Here is a 20,270-nt window from a genome sequence, read left to right on the forward strand (position 1 = left end):
CTAGAGTGTTGGCGTATGCTGTGTCCGCAGGGAGGCCCTTCTTATCGTGGAAGAAGGCCGTGAGTTGGCTAACCCATTTCAGAGAAGGTGGAAGCGCCCTGGCGACAGAGGACGGGGAGGAAAAAGCTTTTAACATTTTAAAAATGTCCTGGACCTTACTTCCGGATATCTCAATTTTTGACATCAAAATAACTTTTTTTGGCCTTGTAAATTTTGGTGTGGTGGACCTTCAAGGCCTGTTTGTATACAATTTTATCCTCTGAATTGAGGTTTTTGTGCCATAACCTTTCCAGGTGCTTGCAGGAAGCTTTTGCTCAGCTTAAGTGCTTTATTAAACCAGGGGGACGAAATTCTGGTTATCTTGGGAGAATGTGTAAACATAGGGGCGAGCGCATGAGTGCAGTGCTGCAGTCAATTCTCGAGGCAGAGAGCATCTCCGGGTTGCCACTTAGTGAAGGCGGGTGATGTTCCAGTGCTTCACTCAGAGCTGATGGAGTGATCCGATGGAAAGGTCTTTGTGTATTTGTCCATTTGGTGCTCAGAGATTCGGGACTCCTTGCCGACCTGTGGACCTTGAAACCAATAAGGTAGTGGACTGACCACACTAGAGGCAGGGGCAGATCCACCTCGATCTCAGAATTTGAAAAAAGCTGGTCGAGGATGTGGCCCTTAATGTGTGTGGGATGGGAGATGTAGGGGGGCAGGTTGAAGATGGCAAGGGACTCCATCAAGGAGATAGCCTTGGGCTCTGAGGGTTTGTCCAAATGGATTTTAAGGTCTCCCAGTACCAGGAAGTGGTTGTACCTGAGAACAAGGGGGGTGATTGGTTCATTGATGGAGTTCAGGAACTTGCAGGCTGGACCCGGAGGCCTGGGTATTGGTTTTATGGCAAGGCATTCTGCCCCATCTATCTCCCCCATGGTAACAGTGTTGCAAGAGATTTCCTATTTAAAAATGATTGCTACACCACCTCCTTTGCCAACTTAGGGATCTCTTCTGAGAATATTGTAACCGGGAGGGATAGCCGTGGCGATGGTAGAGTTGGAGGCTTCAGTGATCTAGGTTTCCGTAAGAAACACTATGTCAGAGTGCGAGTCATGCAGCAGCTCAGAGATGTGGAGTTCATGCTTTGCAAGGAGCGTGTATTGAGTAGGTGTGCTTTGAAATTCCCACACTGGTTGATAGCAGGGCCCATAACATTGCCCATTCCAGCTTGGCCCACCTTCGTGGGGGCCCGAAGTTCCTTGTCAGTTGGTTCCCAGTTACAGTGTACACATTTTAAAATACCATCCTCAGCCCTAACAGCGACGTTGCTTTGGCAGCGGGACTCCTTACCAATGTTGAGCGGCGTGGCTTTGTCATAGATGATGCGCTGCCTGTGGTTTGAGCCAAAACCGACAGCATGGCCGGCACCGGCGCCTCCCGGACACTGACAGGTGCAGGGTGCTTGCCTTAGGTGTGCCAGCGGCGCGTCTGCGCAGTGCCTCTCCTTTAATTTATCAGTGTGAACACTAGAGCGCTAACCCAAGAAAATGTTGCTGCTCTGTGTTTTCCCTTGGACTCATTGAGAGCTTAGTGTGGGCCTCACCACACCACCAAACATCAAATTCAATTTAGGCGTTGAACACAAATTCAGTTTAAACTTTGCTAAAAACGTACATGCTTTACACAAAATAAAGCGGACTATGCAGGAAAAATCACCCAGCTTAGTGCAGATTTACACAGCTGACATTTGGCGTGACTGACAGCGAGGGGAGCAGGCAACACGCTATAGAGAGGTCCTCATTGTTATCCTATGGTAGGGGTAAGCCTCGAAGCAGTGAAAAATGAATTTAGGAGTTTTTCACTTCCAGGACATGTTCAACCTTTTAGTCATACAGCACCCTGCCCTGTGGGATACCTAGGGCCTTCCCTAGGGGTGACTTATATGTACTAAAAGGGGAGTTTAGGAATAGGCAAGGGGGTTTAAATGCCCAGTCGACGTGGCAGTTTAACACTGCATTCCAGCTGCAATGGCAGTCCTGGGACATATTTTAGTGCGCTACGTAAAGTGAATGGCGCAATAAGTGCTGCAGGCCTACTGGTAGCATTTCATTTGCACGCCCTGTGTATATGGTATACCACTTAACAAGGGACTTATAAGTAATTCAAATATGCCAATTAGGTAAATGCCAATCAAACCCTGTTTAGGGGAGTGAGCACAAATACTTTACTGCTGGTTGTCGGAGGATTTGGAGGTAAATGCAGCTGCTCACTTTGTGACAGGTCACAAAAATTATGAACACATTTGGATGAAACTGTGATCACTTCTCTGCGTCCCCTTTTTGGCTTATGCTATCTTCCAGATTCAATCTGCCCGGCCTTTCTCCCCTGATTTGAACTGCTTGATCTATGGGTATTCTTTGTTGTTGATCTGTTATTTTTATATAGAGCTTTTTCTCACCAGTCCCTTGATGTTCTTCACCAGGCTGGATTCTGTGATGGTTTGCAGGCTTGAGGTTCGACGAGCTCCCTGTCAAACTCTGGATGTCGTACCTCCGGAGCTTTTCAGCAGACAAACCTGGATGGCAGGCCGGCTCACGGTTGAGGGTTGCCTGCTTGGCTGGCCAGGTAAAGTGGTAGTACACCAGGCTGGGGATTCTTGGTGGTGATGGTCCAGGTGAGCTCTGTTAACTTATAGCTTGCAAGGAGTCCACTCTTTAGTCCTTTTGAAGCAGGTTTGATCCACATGGCTGTAGTTCCAGATTGTGCTGCAGGCACAGTCAATCAGAGTGCAGGACCTGGTTGGTGCAAATAAAACATGGACATTTTTTTTCAAGCAGCAGATCTGAGAGGCTCTGTTCCTCTCACATGCTTCTTCGAAGTTCTCTGGATCAAGCAGGAGGGCACTCCTATCCAATAAGGTCCAGGTCAGCACAATGGAGTATGAACATATCTTCTGAAGTGTGGCAATATAATCTCACAGAGAGCACCATATCTCCAAAATTCAACATGGCTGAGTTTTCAGCAGAGAGACAATAGCTGTCTAAGCCCTCTTTCAAGATGGTTCATCTCCATACTGCCCCCCCCCTTGCATCTGCTCCTTCCTTCCTTAATTCTATTATCTGGCTGGGTTCAAAGAGAAGGGGTGTAAATGAAACTGGCCTCTCCTGCCTGACTGCTCCTACTATTGAAGATTACTGTTTACGACCTCTACCCCTGCTCTGGCATTCCTGTAGAGCAGAATCCTGCCCTCCCAGAATGGCTTGCTAACCCCAGGGGCTACTTATTACCTCATCAAAACCGCCTGGCTAATCCATTTAACTCCGACCAATCAGGACAGACTGTTTTCTAAGCATCTCTTTCAGCATAGCACTGGCCTTAGGCCTGGTTAGGCAGATCTTCGGGACAGTCAGAGTCAGTTACCACCAGTACCAGTCAGCAAGAAATTGGGGTGCCCAGGGCACAGGATGACTTTGCAACAGTAAAGGATTGCCACTGTCTGGGACATAAACGTGTCAGTTGTAGGGGGTTGTTTAGCCTAATGTAGTGAAAGAGAAGTGATACCAATGGTTATTGATTTTTTTTAAGGCCCAAGTGGATTGGTGTGACCAATAATGATTGGAATTATGGTTGCTTGATAAATAATGTGTTGTTTGGAAAGATAAGAAAGTCAGATAGATCTCCTGTAGCCCCTTTACCTCTATAATATCTAGAATTACTGTAATAGTATAACTTCTAAACATGTTGTGAAATATTTACCTTTTCACATCCTTAAGTGACTCTAGTAGTTTAGAAGAGGTTGTCGCCTGTCATTATGCTGTGGTGAAACGTTTACATACCTGACGGATTTTACCTAAATGATACCATCAGTAGTACACTCTGATGGCACACAAACTTGCCTACTTCCCTTATAGAGAGTAGCCATAGGGCACTTCATCTACAACAGTGGTTTTCCCTTCTAGGCAACTAGTGTAAGATGCTATCTACATTCATTCACTCATAAAGCTAAAAGGAGTAGTCATTCTTGGTGTATTTTGGTGTTAGCATTTATATTCAAGTCAGGGCACCTAACCTGTATGTTTGGTGTCTGATCTAGCGGCCGACTCATTGGTACCTCAATAGTTACCTTTAAAGTGAATAACTTTTCACACAGTAATAGAAATGAGGGGTTTCGCTTTAACCCTTTGCCCTTGTGCTAACTTCACTATCTTTAACGTTTGTTTAAATATTCATATAGTAAAATGTGTGCAGGCCCAGTAAGTTCACCTCAAATAAAAGTAAAATTAATTCCAAAGATTATGCTGCTGTTTCCCTCACACACTCACAGGTGCAATATCATGAGGATTGGGCCATCTCCTTGGCAAGCCTCAGATGTGCATGTCCTGTCTTTTACCCTAGAGAAGGTAATTTTAGGGCCAGAGTGATGTCTGTTGTTTTGTACACATGCAAGATCTTACATTTTCTTGATCACTCATGCACACCCTGTGACAGGTAATCAAAGCAATTAATAATTCCTAATTAACATGCGTGCTAATAAGTGCATCAAGCCCTAAGGTAGCTTCTGCTGGGAACTTGTGCAATTAAAGTATGCTCACCTTGTAATGGTATTTAAATAGAGCCTGGCTTGTGGAGTTGTGAATGCAAAGCCATGTGAGAGTTTCTGGTATGTGGCTGCAGGAAGCTGTCTCAGAAGATGCTTTCTCTGGGAGAAACGGTATGCAAAGCTCACGAGTTGTATTTTTTAGGTATATGATTTTCTCTTATCACATGTGCTGATGTTCATTTTAGGGATTACTAAGTAAAGAATATTTTTGACTTTGCAGTATGACCTTCATACCTTATAAGATACTTGTGTAGTTTCAGGGAGGGACTATAATGTTTGTGGATGGCACTTATTTGGAGTTGCTGTAAAGAAAAAGTTTCCTTACACTTTCCACCACGTGCAATATGCCCATTCATGTTCATGCAATCCAGTGTGCAGGACTCGCAGCTGAGAGGCCAAAAGAGCCACAACATTGTGACAGCCACTAGGACAGCTTTGTAACAAAACAAACCAGACAGGGGCCACCGCCTTTTTCCATAGTAGAAGCTAGAAAAATGCTGGTAGTTCTACATGCAAAGGGAACAAAAAGGGGGGAACCAGGCTTTCCGAGTAGAAAAATGTGTTTCTACAATTTAGCATAGATGTTTAGTCAGTGATGCAGGGATTGGGTCCTAACGTTTTTTGCTACTGGTTGCATCACATTTTGCACTTAAAGCCGCAAAGTATACCATTCTGCTATGCCTTTGGGTGAATGGCCAAGGCTGATCTGCACGTGGCTGTTGCCTGTCTGGGGTGACATTCTGGGTAAAAAATGATGGACTGGAATGCGGCCCTTTCAATGGATGACATTAATTCAAGCATTCCAGCTACCACTTTATTGTTTTCTTCGTTGGTGCAAAGAGAGCGCACCTGAAGTGCTGTGTTCAGACTGATGTTGCCTCCCTGTGATTGGCTGCTTAGTACTAGTATTGAAATCACCAGTCTTCAAATAGAGCCTTTTCTATACTGCTGTCCCATCAGTAGCTCTCCTACAATTTGAGTGGAATGCTCTGGCAGGCAAAACATCAGACCACTTAGTGTGCTAATCTAGTATTGGTCGGCAGCACTCAGCACCTCATGAGATTTTCAGTTGTAAAATGGCTGCTGCTTCTGCTTTTCGCTGCATTACTTGCTTTTGTCTTCTGGATGTTGTTAGCTCGAGTTGTCCTTGATGTCTTGTTGGACCCTGAGGAAAAAAATCATCCCTATTATTCACTTTCTAATCATCTGTATTTTTATGTTAGCCCCCAAAACCATCTGCTCCTGTTTTCAACTGGTACACAAGGGGGAGGTGTAATGGGGAAGCCATTCTTAAGATTGCCTCTCCTCTTTGTCCCAACTGTTCAAAACAAACATTGGTAATGCATCAGTTTCACCTATTTAATTATTAAAGAGCGGTTTTCATCAATTATGTCCGGGAGAAGGAAAGAGCTCCCTGACGGATAACAAGTGAGTGGAGAGGATGTCGTGCAGTGGCCGGAGCTGCTGACTCGAAAGCTGGGGATCTCGGTTCAAGCCTCGATGGCACCACACAGCATCCTATGATTCACATAACCTCTCTGGGTGATAGCTTGTTATATAAATATGCTGCAATAGTAAAAGGCAAAACTTTATTAAAAATATAGTTCCACCAAAGTGGATTTTAACAGTATTTCAGTGGTGGGAAACTGATAAGAGAATCAGATGAGGAACCAGCATTGGTAAAGGCAGGAATCTACGCAACTGCCAATAGATATGGAGGAAAGATAAGTGGCACGCACAGGAACCAATGAGAAGCCAGGAAATAGAGTAAGTCCCTTTCAAGTTTATACCAAAAATAATAGATTTCTCAAGCACAGCACAAGCGATGTGCAGGAGTCACCTAAAAATGCCTAGCCCCTGCCGCTCACTGCCCCACCACCTTCATTGCCCTCCCACCCTCAAGCAGCATGAATTCCCTTTATGGTGTAGTAACAGTGGGAAACAACTTTTGTTTACTACTCTAAATGAGAGCCAAACATAACAAAACCAATTCAGAAGTGATGCCTATGTGGGGCAGATCCTGCAAGGCTGATTCAGAACAAGTGCTGAGCCTCATGGTGCCCTAGTCTATGATGCTGAAATATGTCCAGTTGGCTCTTGTTTGCAGCTTGCCTTTACAGACATGTTGCTGCTGATCAAAACGCATGTCCAATATTTATTGGAGTGGCATTGCTGGCTGCTTCCCAGTTGTGAATGGTGAACTTTGAATTGATGAGGTGCAAATACCTATCATTTATCAGCCAAGTGAAATGATGAACCGTACAAGCATGACTCTCTCGTGGTGAGAACATTTAGAAAAACAGGGCTAAGTTTACTACACAAATTGGTAAAAATCCATAGGGTCTGATAGAACTCTTCTATACGTTGGTAGGGCCCCGGTTAAGCTTCTCCTTCCCCAGGACCAGTGCTTTAAATGCAAATAAAGAAGTGCAGTTTCTCACTATTTAGCGCACCTGTTTGCTCCTAAGAAGTGCTGGTACTCTCGCATTAGGTGTACTGCAGCAGTGCTGAAAAGTGCAGGTACTCTCCCTTTCAAATTAAAACTGTGCAGGTACTCAGTGCCAGACAGTAACAGGCCATTTAAAGCACTGCCTGGGCCAAGGTACATTCAGACTTACCCTTCCAAGGAAAATCTGAAAAAAAGAGCTACATATGTTTCAGGCAGTTCAAAGACTGATAATGTGATTTCACAGTGTCATTCATTTCTCAAAATTTACATAAAATGTTTTTACATTTTATTTTTCTATCCTGCCTCTTCACAGCAGATAATAAGTGACATTTTATAACTGAGTTTCTATTTGGAAGGGGCAGTGTGAAATAAAATAAAAATAAAATAGATCTCTCAATTACAAGCAGTAGCAACTAAAGCTAGGAAAATCCTACTTGCTCATGCAGCAATGTTGCTGCTGTGTTACCTACAGCTTACAGGATCATACAGGATACATCAACCATTCATCTTCAACTCTCTGATAATATCATAGAATGCTTTATTAAGATAGATGATGAAATGCCTCTAGAAAGGTCATGAAATAGCAGCCACAGCAAAAGTGCCCTCAGTGCTAAGAAAAGGAACTCAACAGCAAGCTTTCCCCAACTCAGCATGAATTATGCCTCATATACCAGCATAAAAGAGACTCCTGAATTCAATACATTTGACTGCTTCTGAAAATCCAGACTTTCACCATGAAATATAAAATACCTACTGTTGAATAAATTATCTCAATCCAGCACACAGAAGCGTGTTATTTTCAGCAATCCAGTGTGCTGCCACATAGGAACAGATTCTGCCTTTCAGGAGCTTTTATTATACGGCAGGAATTGTCACCACCATTATAACAAGGATAGCCAAGATCATGTCCACAAGAATGTCCACATAAGGCTATCGGTGAGCAAATTTGTAGCAGGGCAATCACTCTTTTTTGTACAATTTTTAAATTACACAAACTTGACCCAAAGACATCAGAGCACTTCACACAAACACCAGATTACATGACACTGGGTCAGATATGTTTTAGGCACAGAGGGAATACGTGACTTGCCCTGAATTATAGGATGTTTAGCAGACTCAAACCCGGTTTCCCATGTCCAAGTTGGTAGCATCGACTGTTATGCCACATCTCTTCACTATACACCAGATAGCCATAGGCTTGTGAATAACAAAATAAAATGTCACTGAAGGGCACCATTTTGCCAGGAATAGCCTGAATGCTCACAAAATGACATGGAGGCGTCACCGTTATGCCGCTTCTAAGCTATTGTGACTCCAAAAATGGCCACATTATGTCAAGGTTGGGCCAGTAAAGATCCCTCCACCCTATTGCATACCTATCCCTAAACAAAGACTTACACCCACACACAAGTGAGTGCATGCGTGTGCACACACACACACACACACATTAAAAAAAAAGTATTGGCATTTTGTCATTACAACAACATACAAAGGACTGAAATAAAGATAAAAAACAATCAATACAATGCATTCCCTCATACCAATGACCACAAGTCATAACGATTAGATATTCTCCATGACAATTTGCATATAATGCACTGACCAACATGTAATTACAAGTTCAGACGTCAATCACATCCAATACTTCAAAAAACAAACACCATGTGACCCACTCTATTTAGCCAGTTATATAAAGCACTCCCCACCCTCAGGCCCGTCTAAGTTTCCGCTTACTCCACAGGAGAAGTGTGGCTCAATGGTTAGAGCGGTAGACCCTGGTGCAGAGGTCTAGCCCGGGACCAGGGTTCAATTCCTCGCCTCGGCTGGTCTTGGGCTCAAAATTCCACAGACCTGATAATTCTCGCCTTGGTGCCTATTCTAATCATGGGTCCCACTCTGCAACTCTGGGCAATAGCTTGCTTAATCTCCACAACGGCCCCCACAACGCTAAGGATGCCTGGCCTCCACCTTGGGGGTGCCCAGGAGTGGACGCCTCACAGGGAAAGCCAGGATGGGTTCCATAGCGGTATTCGTACAAGCGCCTTGAGACCCTTGCGGGTGAGTAGTGCGCTATACAAGTATCAATTTACAATTTTATTTTACAATGTATGTTATATTACAATATCGAATTTGGATCATCCGCTGCCACCGTCCCCAGCCACTGCACGAAAGGTTTCCAAATGTCCATCGGCCTAGATCTAGGCGGTAGGAGCTCCCAGTAGTTCCCCAGTTGTGTTCTGCAATACGTCACGCTCCCCACCCACTCTTTGGCTGTAGGGGGTTTCCCTGTACCCCAATGTATGGACATCTGCCTTTTTGCCACGAGTAACAACATTCGCGCTTTTGGCGGCATGGTAGGTATGATTCCCAATAAGGCGGCCTGGGGTGTACATGGCACCTCCCATCCCTTAATGTTTTTTATGTGATGTAATATTAATTGCCAATAATTCGCTATTGATCTACAATCCCAGGCCAGATATATAAACGTCGCCCTCAGGGTCCCACATCTCCAACAACTGTCATCGTGTGTAATCCCATTCTAAATAATTGTGGGGGTGTTCAGTAAAGGTGATGTAAGTACCTAAAATGTATGGGTCTTTCTTAAGCGATAATTCGGCAGCAGCTTCTGAAGCAATTTGCAGCTCTGATCCCACGGTTCGTCTGTAAGTGCCTCCCCCATGTCTTCATCCCATGCTTCACGGGCCAGCGCAGTCACTTCCGGGGTCGAGCGCAGGGTCGCACGGTAAATCCGCGATATTAACTTTTTATCAGTATAATTTTTCAATCTGTTTTCAAGTGCATGTACTGTTTGCGGGGGAGTGGGATGTGTGGGAAATGTATCTTTACAAAAGGTCTTTAAGTGATAATATAGTAGCATATCTAGTGCTTCCGGGGGAAGGGGGTCGCACATCTGGTCTATTGTCAGGAAGGTCTCTGCCTGAAGTAGGTCCCCTGCCCTCGTCAGACCATGTACGGTGGCTCTCATGCGCCTTTGCATCTGTGTACGCCTCTAAGGTTTGTTTTGGTCCTTCCTGCATTCAAACAGCCCTGCCTGGAATAAAATAAAAATAAAAGCAGACTTGCATTGTGGTGCAAGGTTTCCTGCTTTGGCATTGGCAGCACAGAGTGCGCCAGAGCAAGGAGGGAGCAGGAATGCTCCTTATCTTTGTAAATATGAAGCATTTCTGCCCTCTCTCTCTTTCATGCAGCACAGCGCAGCCACTTTGCTTACTGCTATGTGTTGCAAGAAAGTTTAGTACATGTGCCTCAAGATTTTCATATGCAGTTCACAATGTGCGCCTTGCCTTCTTCACATGTTGACACTGTATTTGTTCTTACACACAGTATGTGGTGCTGGACATATGTGCATCTGACTGTTTCCTCCACCATCTCTTTACTTTGCAGTTTAACTCCCTCGCTGCCTCTCCAGCATCCTTCTTCTTTAGTCTTCCTTTATTCTTAAGCATTTAGTCTTTATCTTTTCTATGCTGTACTACCCCTCTGAAGTCTGTCTCTACTCTTCTGTCTGTCCTCAGCAGGTTTGTCTCTCTTTCACTTAACTGATAAACATTCTCTCTTCTGCCCGTTTGTAGGGAATACCTTGACTGTCCATCGTTCCTTCAGACTCTCCCCCTCTATTGAGGTCTCTAAAGTCCTCTCCTAATCTTCCTCCCTACACAATGTATTTTTTGTCCCTCCTTTGTTTTCATTCTTTGCTTCCTTTTCTGTTCTGCTTGCTGTGCAGCCCTTCATTCTGAGCTGCTCTGCCAACCTTCTTTTCTGCAGCCTCTATTTGACTCTGTCACTCCTCTGATAACTTCTTCTCAGAAATCACTCTCTCATCTCTATGTTGTCTTTTCCTATCCCTCTCTCCCGCTTCACTGATAGCCTTTCTCTCTGCACTCTCTCTCTCTATTCCTCTCTCTGCAAATCCACTGATACATTTTCTCTCAGCATTCGGTTTCTATCTCTCTCTCTTTCACTTCACCGATAACCTCTCTCTCAGCGCTCTGTTTCTAACTCTCTCTCTGTCACCAGATCAATAGCCTTTCTCTCAGCAGTCTTTTTCTGTCCCTCTCTCTGTCACTCCATTGATAACCTTCTTCTCAGCAGTCTGTTTCATTACCACTCTCTGTAATTCCACCTATAGCCTTTCTCTCAAGTCTGTTTCTGACCCTCTCTTTGTCACTCTGCCACTAACCTTTTTATCAGCTGTTTATTTCTGTCCTTCTCTCTGTCACTCCACTGACAGCCTTACTCTCACCAGTCTCTTTCTGTCCCTGTCTCTGTCACTCTACTGATAACCTTTTTATCATTAGTCTGTTTCTGTCCCTCTCTCTGTCACTCCACTGATAGCCTTCTCTCTGCACTCTCTTTCTAATCCTTTCTCTGCGACTCCACTGATAACACTTTTCTCTGCAGTCTTTTACTGTCCCTCTCTCTGTCATTCCACTGATATCCTTTCTGTCAGCAGTCTCTTTCTAGCCCTTGCTATGTCATTCCACCGATAACCGCTCTCTCAACAGTGACTTTCTGTCCCTCTCTCTATCACTCCACCGATAACATTTCTCTCAGAGGTTTGTTACTGACCCTCTCTCTGTCACTCCATTGATAACTTTTTTTCTCAGGAGTCTGTTTCTGTCCTTTCTCCAAGCAATCCCTTTCAGTCCCAGTCTTTATCACTCCACTGATAACCTTTCTCTCTGCAGTGTGTTTCTGTGTTTCTGTTCCTTTCGCTGTCACTCCAAGTATTAACCTTGTCTTGGCATTCTGCTTCTATCCCTCTCCCTGTCACCCCACTGATACTCTTTCTCAGAAGTCTGTTACTGTCCCTCCTCCTGTCACTCTACTGATAACCTTTCTCCAAGCTGTCTCTTTGTGTCCCTCTCTCTGTTACTCCACTGATAACCTTTCTCTCTGCAATTTTTTTCTGTTTCTATCCCTCTCTCTGTCATTCCACTAAAACCATTTGTTCCTGTAGTCTATTCTGTCCCTCTCTTTGCACTCAACCGATAATCTTTCTCTCAGCAGTCTCTTTTTTGTCCCAGTCTTTGTCACCCAACTGATAACCTTTCTCTCTGCAGTCTGTTTCTGCCCCACTCTGTGTCACTCCAAGTATTAACTTTTCTCCCGGCATTCTGTTTCAATCCCTCTCTCTGTCATTCCACCAAAACCCGTTGTCCCTGCAGTCTGTTTCGTCCCTCTCTTTGTCACTCCACCGATAATACTTCTCTCAGCAGTCTGTTTCTGTCCCTCTCTCTGTCACTCCACCAATAACCTCTCTCTCTGAGTTTGTTTCTGTCCCGCTCTCTGTCACTCCACTGTTAACCATTCTCCCTGCAGACTATTTCTGTTCCTCTCTCTGTCACTCCATTGATAACCTTGCTTTCAGCAGTTTGTTTCTGTCCCTCTCTCTGTCACTCCACTGGTAACCTTTCTCTCAGCAGTCTCTTTCAGTCCATCTTTCTCTCACTTCACCGATAAACATTTCCTCAGCAGTCTCTTTTTGTCCCTTTCTCTAGCACTCCACCGATAACCTTTCTCCCTGCAGTCTCTTTCTGTACCTGTCTCTCTAACTCTACTGTTGACCTTTCTTTCTGTAGTCTGTTTCTGTCCCTCTCTCTGTCACTCCACTGATAAACTTGCTCTCAGCAGTCTCTTTCAGTCGCAGTCTCTATAACTTCAGCAATAACCTTTCTCTCTGCAGCCTGTTTCTGTCCTTCAATTTGTCACTCCACTGATAACCTTTCTCTGTGCAGTCTGTTACTATCCCACTCTCTCTCTCACTCCACCGATACCCTTTTGCTCTGCAGTCTGTTGCTGACCCTCACTCTGTCACTCCATTGATTGCCTTTCTCTCATCAGTCTCTTTCTGTCCCTCTCTCTGTTACTCTACAGATACATTTTTTATCAGCAGTTTGTTTCAGTCCCTCTCTCTGTCACTCCACTGGCAGTCTTTCTCAGCAGTCTCTTTCTGTCCCTCTCTGTGTCACTCCACCAATAACTTTTTTATCAGCAGTCTGTTTCTGACCCTCTCTATGTCACTCCACCAAAAGCCTTTCTCTCAGCAGTCTCCTTCTGTCTATCTCTCTGTCACTCCACCGATAACCTTTTTATCAGCAGTCTGTTTCTGACCCTCTCTCTGTCACTCCACCGATAACCTTTCTCTCTGTGGTATGTTTCTATCGCTCTCTATGTCACTTCACTGATACCGTTTCTCTCTGCACCCTGTTTCTCACTGTCTCTCTCTTGGTATACTCCCTTCCTTCACTCTTCTCCTTTATATCACACTTTTCTTTCCCTTTCGCCACCCCTTCTCTGTTTTTGCCTCCACACTTCTCCACTTCTTAACCTATCTCTCAGCATCCCATTAGTCTAGTTCTGCTTGTCAGTGCAGTACAGCCAGGTTCTGAAACTGGGATGGTGCAGTGAGCTAAAAAACGGTGTTGGATCTAGCCCTGATCTCTTGACTGGGTGAGAGCTTTCTGCTTAATTCAGAGACTCTGTCCCTCACCACCCCTTGTTGTAAATATTTTTGTCCACCCTAAGCGTGGAAGGGTATTCTCAGATGTGAGACCCTTGCTCATTGCACCATCAGGATTCAAGCAAACCGGGCCGAAGACGGCTGTAATGCCAGAAACCGGTCCCCGGGAGCTTGTTTCCTTCCCAGTGTAAGAATTGGCTTTTGTAGTTTGGTTTGCCCTGCTCCCATCATGCACTGGGACAGGAACAGACTAATTTGCATACAGCCAGGTTTTGAAACTGGGATGGTGCAGTGAGCTAAAAAACGGTGTTGGATCTAGCCCTGATCTCTTGACTGGGTGAGAGCTTTCTGCTTAATTCAGAGACTCTGTCCCTCACCACCCCTTGTTGTAAATATTTTTGTCCACCCTAAGCGTGGAAGGGTATTCTCAGATGTGAGACCCTTGCTCATTGCACCATCAGGATTCAAGCAAACCGGGCCGAAGACGGCTGTAATGCCAGAAACCGGTCCCCGGGAGCTTGTTTCCTTCCCAGTGTAAGAATTGGCTTTTGTAGTTTGGTTTGCCCTGTTCCCATCATGCACTGGGACAGGAACAGACTAATTTGCATACAGCCAGGTTCTGAAACTGGGATGGTGCAGTGAGCTAAAAAACGGTGTTGGATCTAGCCCTGATCTCTTGACTGGGTGAGAGCTTTCTGCTTAATTCAGAGACTCTGTCCCTCACCACCCCTTGTTGTAAATATTTTTGTCCACCCTAAGCGTGGAAGGGTATTCTCAGATGTGAGACCCATGCTCATTGCACCATCAGGATTCAAGCAAACCGGGCCGAAGACGGCTGTAATGCCAGAAACCGGTCCCCGGGAGCTTGTTTCCTTCCCAGTGTAAGAATTGGCTTTTGTAGTTTGGTTTGCCCTGTTCCCATCATGCACTGGGACAGGAACAGACTAATTTGCATACAGCCAGGTTCTGAAACTGGGATGGTGCAGTGAGCTAAAAAACGGTGTTGGATCTAGCCCTGATCTCTTGACTGGGTGAGAGCTTTCTGCTTAATTCAGAGACTCTGTCCCTCACCACCCCTTGTTGTAGATATTTTTGTCCACCCTAAGCGTGGAAGGGTATTCTCAGATGTGAGACCCTTGCTCATTGCACCATCAGGATTCAAGCAAACCGGGCCGAAGATGGCTGTAATGCCAGAAACCGGTCCCCGGGAGCTTGTTTCCTTCCCAGTGTAAGAATTGGCTTTTGTAGTTTGGTTTGCCCTGTTCCCATCATGCACTGGGACAGGAACAGACTGATTTGCATACAGCCAGGTTCTGAAACTGGGATGGTGCAGTGAGCTAAAAAATGGTGTTGGATCTAGCCCTGATCTCTTGACTGGGTGAGAGCTTTCTGCTTAATTCAGAGACTCTGTCCCTCACCACCCCTTGTTGTAAATATTTTTGTCCACCCTAAGCGTGGAAGGGTATTCTCAGATGTGAGACCCTTGCTCATTGCACCATCAGGATTCAAGCAAACCGGGCCGAAGACGGCTGTAATGCCAGAAACCGGTCCCCGGGAGCTTGTTTCCTTCCCAGTGTAAGAATTGGCTTTTGTAGCTTGGTTTGCCCTGTTCCCATCATGCACTGGGACAGGAACAGACTAATTTGCATACAGCCAGGTTCTGAAACTGGGATGGTGCAGTGAGCTAAAAAACGGTGTTGGATCTAGCCCTGATCTCTTGACTGGGTGAGAGCTTTCTGCTTAATTCAGAGACTCTGTCCCTCACCACCCCTTGTTGTAAATAGGTATCAGCCACACAGGCACTAACACCGATTAACGGTCAGCATTGACTTTAACCATTGCATGTAATTTGAAGATGTGAGAGAGATGTGAAATCATGTTTATGTATTTATTCTGTAGTCCACAATTTAAAGTGCTAAAACTTGTTCTGTCTACTTACCAGTTAGTGTTCCTCTGAGTTCAGCCTACCTACCATATTTCTTCTTGGGAATGTAACTATACACATACACAAATAGTACCACTTTACATATATTGTAGAAACTCCACCAATAACCTTTCTCTCTGCGGTCTGTTTCTATCTCTACCTACGTCACTCCACGGATGAATCTTTCTGTCACTCCACCAATGCCCTTTCTTTCTGTAGTCTGTTTCTGATCTTCTTACTGTCATTCCACTGATGACCTTTCTTGCTGCAGTCTGCTTCTGTCCCTCCTTCTGTCACTCCAACGATTAACCTTTCACTCTGTAGTCGGTTTCTGTCCCTCTCTCTGTCACCTCAAGTATTACCCTTTCTCTCTGCATTCTGTTTCTGTCCCTCTCTGTGTCACCCCACCAAACCCCTTTCTCTCTGCAGTCTGGTCCTGTCCCTCTCTCTGTCACTCTACCGGTAACCTTTCTCCTAGCAGTTTCTTTCCGTCCCTCTATCTGTCACGCCAGCGATAACCGTTCTCTCTGCAGTTTGTTTCTGTCCCTCTCTTTCTCACTCCCCAACTAACCTTTCTCGCAGCAGTCTCTCTCTGTACCTATCTTTGTCACTCCACTGATAACAATTCCCTCAGCAGTCTCTTTCTGTCTCTAGCTCTGTCATTCCACCAATAACCGTTCTCTCTGCAGTCTCAATCTGACCCTGTCTCTCTCACTCGACTGATACTCTTTCTCTCTGCAGTCTGTTGCTATCCCTCTCTCTGTCACTGCACGGATAACCTTTCTCTCAGAAGCCTTTCTCTAACTCTGCGCTCTGGCAATCCACTTATAACCCGTTTCTCAGAAGTCTGCTTCTGTCCCTCCCTCTGTCACTCCACTGGTAACCTTTCTCTCTGCGGTGTCTTTCAGTCCCAGTCTCTATCACTCACCGATAACCTTTCTCTCTGCAGTCTGTTCCTGTCCCTCTCTTTGTCACTCCAAGTAAGTATTAACCTTTCTGCCTGCTGTTTGTTTCTGTTCCTCTCTCTGCCACTCCACCAATACCATTTCTCTGCAGTCTTTTTCTGTCCCTCTCTCTGTCACTCCACCGATAAACTTTCTCTCAGTAGTCTGTGTCTGTCTCTCTCTCTGTCCCTCCACTGATACCCTTTCTCTCTGCAGTTTGTTTCTATCATCTCACCCAATCAATACACTTTCTCTTAGCAGTCTCTTTCTGTCCCTCTCTCTGTCACTCCACCAATACCCGTTCCATCAGCAGTCTCTTTCTGTCACTGTCTCTTTCACAGCGATACAAAAGGAAATGATGGACGGAGCATTTGAGCAAATCAAACACTCACCCCCAGTCAACTGATCTGTGTTTAATCCATCACCATTCTTTAGCTCACTCAGCCACCCCAGTTCAGACATGGCCATATGCAAATCAGTCTGACCCTGTGCCTCATTGGAACAGTCCAGCCCAAACTGCCAAGCCATGTCTTCCCTGGACCGGAAACAAGCATCCTGGGACTGGTTTCGGATTCATAATCCTCATCAGCCAGGCTATCTTGAATCCAGTGGCCAAGTGAGCAAGGGACTCACGTCTGAGCATACCCTGCCAACTTAGGGCGAACAAAGCAATACAAAAGGAAATGATGGACGGAGCGTTTGAGCAAATCAAACACTCACCCCCAGTCAACTGATCTGGGTTTAATTCATCACCATTCTTTAGGTCACTCAGCCACCCCAGTTCAGACATGGCCATATGCAAATCAGTCTGACCCTGTGCCTCATGGGAACAGTCCAGCCCGAACTGCCAAGCCATGTCTTCCCTGGATGGGGAACAAGCATCCTGGGACCGGTTTCAAATTCATAATCCTCTTCAGCCAGGCTCTCCTGAATCCAGTTGCCAAGTGAGCAAGGGACTCACGTCTGAGCATACCCTGCCAACTTAGGGCGAACAAAGCGATACAAAAGCAAATGATGGACGGAGCGTTTGAGTAAATAAAACGCTTACACCCCCAGTCAACTGATCTGGGTTTAATCCATCACCATTCTTTAGCTCACTCAGCCACCCCAGTTCAGACATGGCCATATGCAAATCAGTCTGACCCTGTGCCTCATGGAAATAGTCCAGCCCGAATTGCCAAGCTATGTCTTCCCTGGACCGGAAACAAGCATCCTGGGACCGGTTTCGGATTCATAATTCTCATCAGCCAGGCTATCTTGAATCCAGTGGCCAAGTGAGCAAGGGACTCACGTCTGAGCATACCCTGCCAACTGTCTCTGTCACTCCACCAATAATCTTTCTCTCAGCAGTTTTTTTCAGTTGCAGTCTCTGTCACTCCACTAATAACCTTTCTCTCAGCGGTTTCCTTCAGTCCCAGTCTCTATCACTCCAGCAATAACCTTTCTCTCTGCAGCCTTTTTCTGTCCCTCTCTCTGTCACTCCAAGTATTAACCTTTTTCTCTGCATTTTGTTTCTGTCATTCAATCTGTCACTCCACCGATAACCTTTCTCTCTGCAGTCTGTTAATATCCCACTCTCTCTCTTACTCCACGGTACCCTTTCTCTATGTAGTCTGTTCTGTCCCTCTCTCTGTCACTCCACCAATAACCGTTCAATTAACAGTCTGTTTCCATCCTTCTCTCTATCACTCCACTGATAACCTTTCTCTCAGCAGTCTTTTCAGTCCCTGTCTCTGGCACTCCACCAATAGCATTTCTCACAGCTGTCTCTTTCAGTCCCAGTCTTTATCACTTAACCGATAACCTTTCTCTTTGCAGTCTGTTTCTGCCCCACTCTCTGTCACTCCAAGTATTAACCTTTCTCCCGGCATTCTGTTTCTATCCCTCTCTCTGTCATTCCAGTAAAACCCTTTATCTCTGCAGTCTATTATGTCCCTTTCTTTGTCACTCCACCAATAATCTTTCTCTCAGCAGTCTGTTTCTGTCCCTCTCTCTGTTACTCCATCAATAACCTTTCTCTCTGAGTTTGTTTCTGTCCCTCTCTCTGTCACTCCACTGTTAACCTTTCTCTCTGCAGTCTGTTTCTATCCCTCTCTCTGTCGCTTCACCAATAAACCTGCTCTCAGCAGTCTGTTTCTGACCCTCTTTCTGTCACTTCACCGATAACCATTCCCTCAGCAGTCTCTTTTTGACCCTTTCTCTGTCACTCTACCGATAACCTTTCTCTCTGCTGTCTCCTTCTGTACCTGTCTCTCTTACTCCACTGTTAACCTTTCTCTCTGAAGTCTGTTTCTGTCCCTCTCTCTGTCACTCCACCGATAAACATGCTCTCAGCAGTCTCTTTAAACCCAGTCTCTGTCACTCCAGCGATAACCTTTCTCTCTGCATTCTGTTTCTGTCTCTCAATCTGTCATTCCACTGATAACCTTTCTCTCTGCAGTCTGTTAATATCCCACTCTCTCTCTCACTCCACCGATACCCTTTCTCTCTGCACTCTGTTTCTGTCCTTTTCTCTGTCGCTCCAAGTATTAACCTTTCTCCCGGCACTCTGTTTCTATCCCTCTCTCAGTCATTCCAACAAAACCCTTTATCTCTGCAGTCTATTCTGTCCCTCTCTTTGTCACTCCACCCATACTCTTTCTCTCAGCAGTCTGTTTCTGTCCCTCTCTATGTCACTCTACCAATAACCTTTATCTCTGAGCGTGTTTCTGTCCCTCTCTCTGTCACTCCACCACTGTTAACCTTTCTCGCAGCAGTCTATTTCTGTCCCTCTCTCTGTCACTCCACTGATAAACTTGCTTTCAGCAGTCTGTTTCTGTCCCTCTTTCTGTCACTCCACTGGTAACCTTTCTCTCAGCAGTCTCTTTTTGGCCCTCTTTCTGTCCCTTCACCGATAACGATTCCCTCAGACGTCTCTTTTTGCCCCTTTCACTGTCACTCTACAGATAAACTTTCTCTCTGCAGTCTATTTCTGTACCTGTCTCTCCTACTCCACTGTTAACCTTTCTCTATGTAGTCGGTTTCTGTCCCTCTCTCTGTCACTCCACCAATAAACTTGCTCTCAGCAGTCTGCTTCTGTCCCTCTCTCTGTAACTCCACTGGTAACCTTTCTCTCAGCAGTCTCTTTCTATCCCTCTTTCTGTCACTCTACCGATAACCTTTCTCTCTGCAGTGTCCTTCTGTACTTGTCTCTCTTGCTCCACTGATATCCTTTCTCTCTGCTGTCTGTTACTATTCCTCTCTCTGTCACTTCACCGAAAACCTTCCTCTCAGCAGTCCGTTTCTGTTCTTCTTTATGTCACTCCACTAATAGCCTTTCTCTCTGCACTCTCTCACCAATCCTCTCTCTGCCACTCCACTGATAACGCTTTTCTCTGTAGTCCGTTTCTGTCCCTCTCTCTGTCATTCCTCTGATACCTTTCTCTCAGCAGTCTCGTTCTGTCCCTCTCTCTGTCACTTCACCGATAACCTTTCTCTCTGCCGTCTGACTGTTTCTATCCCTGTCTGTCACTCCACCGATAACCTTTCTCCCAGCAGTCTCGTTCAGTCCTGGTCTCTATCACTCCAACAATAACCTTTCTCTCAAAAGTCTGTTTCTGTCCTTCTCTATGTCACTGCACTGATAGCCTTTCTCTCTGCACTCTCTTTCTAATCCTTTCTCTGCGACTCCACTGATAACACTTTTCTCTGCAGTCTTTTTCTGTCCCTCTCTCTGTCATTCCACTGATATCCTTTCTGTCAGCAGTCTCTTTCTAGCCCTTGCTATGTCATTCCACCGATAACCGCTCTCTCAACAGTGACTTTCTGTCCCTCTCTCTGTCACTCCACCGATAACATTTCTCTCAGAGGTTTGTTACTGACCCTCTTTCTGTCACTTCACCGAT

General features: G+C 45.4%; 1 protein-coding gene across 1 annotated transcript in view; it reads right to left on the reverse strand.

The window, feature by feature from the left end:
- Window positions 1-983: 983 nt before the first annotated feature.
- LOC147693605 (uncharacterized) overlaps window positions 984-20,270 on the reverse strand; it is a 60,889-nt gene continuing 41,602 nt past the window's right edge. Inside the window, exon 2 of the mRNA XM_086936060.1 lies at window positions 984-1,058. Coding sequence (XP_086792186.1) covers window positions 984-1,058 — 75 coding nt within the window. The remainder of the gene's footprint in view (window positions 1,059-20,270) is intronic.

This window comes from Lissotriton vulgaris, chromosome 8 (assembly GCF_964263255.1).
Source record: "Lissotriton vulgaris chromosome 8, aLisVul1.2, whole genome shotgun sequence".
Classification (NCBI taxonomy): Eukaryota; Metazoa; Chordata; class Amphibia; order Caudata; family Salamandridae; genus Lissotriton; species Lissotriton vulgaris.